The sequence below is a fragment of the Protomyctophum bolini genome (genome assembly GCF_963924005.1).
Source record: "Protomyctophum bolini genome assembly, chromosome: 21".
NCBI classification, from domain to species: domain Eukaryota; kingdom Metazoa; phylum Chordata; class Actinopteri; order Myctophiformes; family Myctophidae; genus Protomyctophum; species Protomyctophum bolini.
The window spans coordinates 257441-263015 of NC_137882.1; the positions used below are offsets into that span (position 1 = coordinate 257441).

At 39.4% G+C, this 5575-nt stretch overlaps 1 protein-coding gene across 1 annotated transcript; it reads right to left on the reverse strand.

Annotated features, from left to right (window-relative positions):
- Window positions 1–236: 236 nt before the first annotated feature.
- On the reverse strand, window positions 237–4922 carry LOC308336335 (protein transport protein Sec61 subunit gamma; the record flags this gene model as incomplete). Its single annotated transcript, XM_080793681.1, has 3 exons — window positions 4814–4922; window positions 3438–3544; window positions 237–343 (listed from the first exon to the last, which is right to left on the reverse strand). The coding sequence occupies exons 2-3, from the start codon at window positions 3529–3531 to the stop codon at window positions 237–239; spliced, it is 201 nt and encodes a 66-aa protein (XP_080649807.1). The 5' UTR covers window positions 3532–3544; window positions 4814–4922.
- Window positions 4923–5575: the final 653 nt, after the last annotated feature.

Consider the following 5575-nt stretch of genomic DNA (forward strand, 5'->3'; position numbering starts at 1 on the left):
CAGGGGTAGGTGGGCAACCCTTAGTGTTGTATTTAGCTGTCAGGGGCAGGTGGGCAACCCTTAGTGTTTTATTTAGCTGCCAGGGGCAGGTGGGCAGCCCTTAGTGTTTTATTTATCTACCAGGGGCAGGTGGGCAACTCTTAGTGTTTTATTTAGCTGCCAGGGGCAGGTGGGCAGCCCTTAGTGTTTTATTTATCTGCCAGGGGCAGGTGGGCAGCCCTTAGTGTGATGGATACTTACACTATGATGTTGTTGATTGGAATGTGGATCAACTTGACGAAGAATCCGATGAAACCCATGATGGCGAAGCCGATCGCCGTGGCCATGGCGATCTTCTGGAACTCTGTAAGAAGAACGGTAACTTTAGTCTGACCATTACTAAGCCTAACCATAACCTATCCATGACCTTCAGCCATTACTAAGCCTAACCATAACCTATCCATGACCTTCAGCCATTACTAAGCCTATTTTGGGCGGGAACCCCTTTTTAACTAAAATAACGTTTTTAACTAAAATATCCCTGGAACAACATATTTTGAGATGGGGGTCCGTGGCCCAATAGAGATAATTCTGGGGGTCCTTGACATGAAAAAGGTATAGAAAAAGATATAGAAACATGGGTTTTTCAGAAAACTATTAGGATTTAGGAAGCCTTCTTTTTTAATCAGTCCAAAATGGGTTAAGACAGAATAAATACAATAAACATGACCATTACTGCATCAAAAGTAATCAACAAAAACCCTATAGAAAACTGGTCAAACATTGGCCAAATTGTCAACAATATATCCCCCATAGATTTGCGCCACATTTTCACGATTTTTCAAAAATAATATAAAAGTATAAATAATGGGTTCCCGCCCTGAATGGGTTAAGTGAACATGAACTGTCAACCCCGTTATATTTGTTTCCTTGTCAAATTAATTGTAATCTGTGGAATCAAATAAATAACTAAAATGTGTGTGTGTGTGTGTGTGTGTGACTGTGTGTGTGTGTGTGTGTGTGTGTGTGAGTGAGTGAGTGAGTGAGTGAGTGAGTGAGAGAGAGAGAGACACAGACAGACAGACAGACAGACAGACAAACAGACAGACAGAGAGAGAGAGAGAGAGAGAGAGAGACTACAGGAGTGCTGTCAGCATCATTTCTACAACAGAGTAAACGTTGGAAGAATTGCTATTTAATGTTTAATGTTAAAACATATAGTGAAAGGCACATTTCCACGCCTTTGTTTTTTCTTGGCTTGACTACTGCAATTCACTTTTTTCAGGACTGCCTAACTGACAGATTACAACTTGTCCAAAATGCAGCAGCCAGAGTTTTAACTAGAACTAAGATGAGAGAACATATTACTCCAGTTTTGGCTTCACTGCACTGGCTTCCGGTTGTTTTTAGGATTGATTTTAAAATTATTTTACTTGTCTATAAAGCTCTCAATGGTCTCGCACCTTCCTACCTACATGACTGCCTGCCTAAATATGTCCCAAACCGCCCCCTAAGGTCTTCCACTGCTGGCCTGCTCGCTTTGCCTAAAAAAATGGCAACAAAAAAATACGGGGAAGCAGCTTTTTGCTTCTACGGGCCGTCGGCATGGAACAAGCTCCCACTGTACCTTCGTCAGGCAGCCTCTGTAGACATTTTTAAAGCTCAGCTCAAGACCCACTTCTACAACATTGCTTTTAATTGATCTTTTATTTTTTATTTTTGTTATTCATGTCCTCACTGTATTGCATTACTGCTTGTTTTTAATGTTGTTGCCTTGCTTTTCTTTTATTCTCCATTTTTCTGTAAAGCACTTTGAGCTGCATTTCATGTCATGAAAGGTGCTATACAAATAAAGTTTTATTATTATTATTATTTCTCTGTATTGACATTACAAATGGACTGGATGTTATTTATGGCACAATTTATAATCTGCTCAAGAGGCACTGATTGCAACCTTTTCACTGATTTGGTTAAATGCTGCTATTTTCTCTAGCACTGCAGTGCACTAAACACTCAAACACCAACTTTATACACTTGATGCAGATCTAATATGTATAGGGCAAAAAAGGAAAGGTAGTGTTTACCCAGGGTAACTGGACTAAGGAAAGGAAAGGTACTATGTTTACCCAGGGTAAATGGACTAAGGAAAGGAAAGGTACTATGTTTACCCAGGGTAACTGGACTAAGGAAAGGAAAGGTACTATGTTTACCCAGGGTAACTGGACTAAGCTCAAGAACTTGTTTACAGCCAGGCCCTGCTCATAGAACATTTCATGGTAGGGGTTCAATGCCTTGCTCAAGGGCACTTCAGCGGTGGTAATTATAACGTGCCGGTCCGAGGAATACGAACTAGCGAGCTTCCGATATCAAGACCGCTCCGCAAACCGTTCGGCCACCGCTGCCCCCTAACAGCCTTGCAAGGCCTATTGAACGCCGTCACCCTCTCACCCCCGCAAGCAGTGAAGTTCACACCTCCCTCCCTGCTGGAGACGGCCATTGTTCAAGCTAATGGCTCATTTGCATTCCAAATACTATATGGTGTGTTGGTGTGGCTGACTACAGTAGGCTACAACTGTAGGCTACTCACAACAATGTAGACTAAATGTTGTTTTAGGTTATATTTGTCATAATGCGGTTTATTTCTCCTCACAACATGTAGACGAAATGTTGTTTTAGGTTATAGGCTACTCACAACATGTAGACTAAATGTAGGCTACTCACAACATGTAGACTAAATGTTGTTTTAGGTTATAGGCTACTCACAGTCACAACATGTAGACTAAATGTTGTTTTAGGTTATAGGCTACTCACAGTCACAACATGTAGACTAAATGTTGTTTTAGGTTATAGGCTACTCACAGTCACAACATGTAGACTAAATGTTGTTTTAGGTTATAGGCTACTCACAACATGTAGACTAAATGTAGGCTACTCACAACATGTAGACTAAATGTTGTTTTAAAATGGGTTAAGGTGGCGACGATAAAAAATAAATCAATTGGGAGGGCACAGACAGAATCTACAGTATGTATCGAGGAGGGACATTATTGAATGGTCGCTTTGACCCGACAGACATTTCCTTTCCTTGGAGTGAGAAAGCGTGCCGAAAAAAAAGCGTTCCTTAATGTAAACGAAGTCCACACCCACAACACCAGAGGGAGTGCAACGAACCATGTGCAAACCAGATTCGGCACAAACAAGGGACTAAATAATTTTCGCTCCTATGCCACCAAAATGTGGAATGCCCTACCAACAGTCATTAAGACATGTGAATCCCTTGACTCCTTCAAAACCGCTCTCAAAGGGCACCTACGGACGGCTGCAATTCGAAACTGGCCCCCGTAAAATCCGCCACCGAGTGGCGCGCTACGAGCTTGTAGGTCTGCTATTTTTGAAAATTCTAAGAACGACTGACATAGAATCTGATCTCAGGTCAGAATGGGTTAAAGGTACAGTACCTTTCCTGTCAGGTTTGGTGCATCTCTTCACCAGTCTGATGGAGTCTTTGACAAACTGCCGGCTAGGCTCAACGAACTGCATCACCTGATCCATGATGGCACTGTCCCTTTAAACACACAAATATATATATATAAATATATATACATATATACAGTAATACTGATCCATGATGGCACTGTCCCTTAGTTTAAACACATAAATATATATATATATATATAAATATATACAGTAATACTGATTCATGATGGCACTGTCCCTTTAAACACATAAATATATATATATATATAAAAATATACAGTAATACTGATCCATGACAACCTTCACTCAATGTGGCCCTTAGGTTAATATCAGAATACTGATATATTATTGATTTGAAAACATGACCCGCTTTCATTACTTCAGTCTAAATTAGTAGCTTAATGAGTATAAAGTTAACATAACTACAATTAAAGGCATTTGAAATTAAATAAAAATGCTACTTTTCAGGATTCCAGTTGAAAAATACCAAATAATAATTTAAATTAAAATATAGCAAAAATAGCTGGGGCGCTAGCCCCTCCTATATGCAGGTTTAATGTTTGTTTTTAGTTCAATGTTTGTTTTGTAAACGCCCAATGAAGGGAAAATGTATGTCATAATGTTCCTCATTATGTCATCATATTGTAACAACACCTAATCAACATGAGTTAGACTTTAATATATTAGCGACCCTCACTTCACACGGGTGTGATTTCTCTAGATAAAACCACATCAATGTCACATGAACAGTTTATACTGTAACCATGATTCATATTTAGACCATTTAATAAAACACCTATTCTGAACACAGGCTAGAACTACTATTAATTATGAATGATCTATTCTGAACACAGGCTAGCCCTGGTCCAATGCTTACAGCGCTGTAAGCATTGGACCAGGGCTAAACACAGGCTAGAACTAGTATCTATTATTAATTATTAATGAACACATGCTAGAGCAGAACTGACTTCACATCAACTATTGGATTGAATACCGTGCTTTTATTTTAACAGCAAATTCTGACGTAATCAAATCAGTCTAAAAGTGAACACCATTTAGTTCTATAGTCTCACTCTCATTCTAGTCACAAGAAAGCGTTTAGTCTTGTCTAGTAGTCGGGTTAGCCCTAACCCTAACCCTAACCCAAAAATATAACATTAGTAATTTAGTAGAAACACTAACTTTACACTCGGGCGAACATTTTAAAACAAACAATATCACATTCACAACAAACAACACAACGCGTTGTGAGCTTGTTATCGTCGTGCTAAGAGGTATAAACAGGGCTTAAAACGTAAATAAACGTTGATAACGACGTTAATAAGGAGCAGGTTGATGTTTTGCGATTTATATTGACCTTGTTGTTGTAGTTTTTAGGTCGGTTTGTAGTCCTGTAGTGTAGATGTGTGTTCTGTTCTGGTTCTGTTCCGTCAGACAGACAAATGAAAAAGACACGTAGCGCTCGAGCCGTTCTGTGTGTACTACAGGAAGGATGACGACGTTTTGCAGTCCAGTAGATCTGGGGTTTGTAGTCCTATGCACGTAGCGCTTGAGTCCCCCATTTTTTATTGAGAATAAATACGTTACGGTAAAAAATACAGCACAGACAACAAAGACAAAACATAACAAAACAAAATGGAATGGAAGTATTTATTAACAGTTTGCAGAATTACAGTAGGCCTACATTTCAAGCACAACTCAATAAAAACACTGTTAACTGTGAGTGGACGACATATAGTTTTACAATAAGGTCCACCTTCTTGTTCAATTCATCATAACATTTAGAGACGTGGTACACAACACAAATAGACACTTCTATTTAGCCAAAGGACAGAACAGGAAATCATCATAAAGTAGGTAAAAAGGAAAAGAAACATAGCAGTTTTGAAGTGAGTCTATGGATTCACAACGTAGGGATGTGTAAATGTGTCCAAAATGAAAATCGATTTGTATAATTCAATATTAACGATTAATCGATTAATCGTTTGGGGGGGGGGGGGGCTTTATGGCTGTTGTTAACTGTGGACACCATAAAGAATTTTGTGAACAAATTAATCAGAATAGAGAGAGAGAGAGAGAGAGAGAGAGAGGGGGGGGTGTGTGCGTGTGCGTGCGTGCG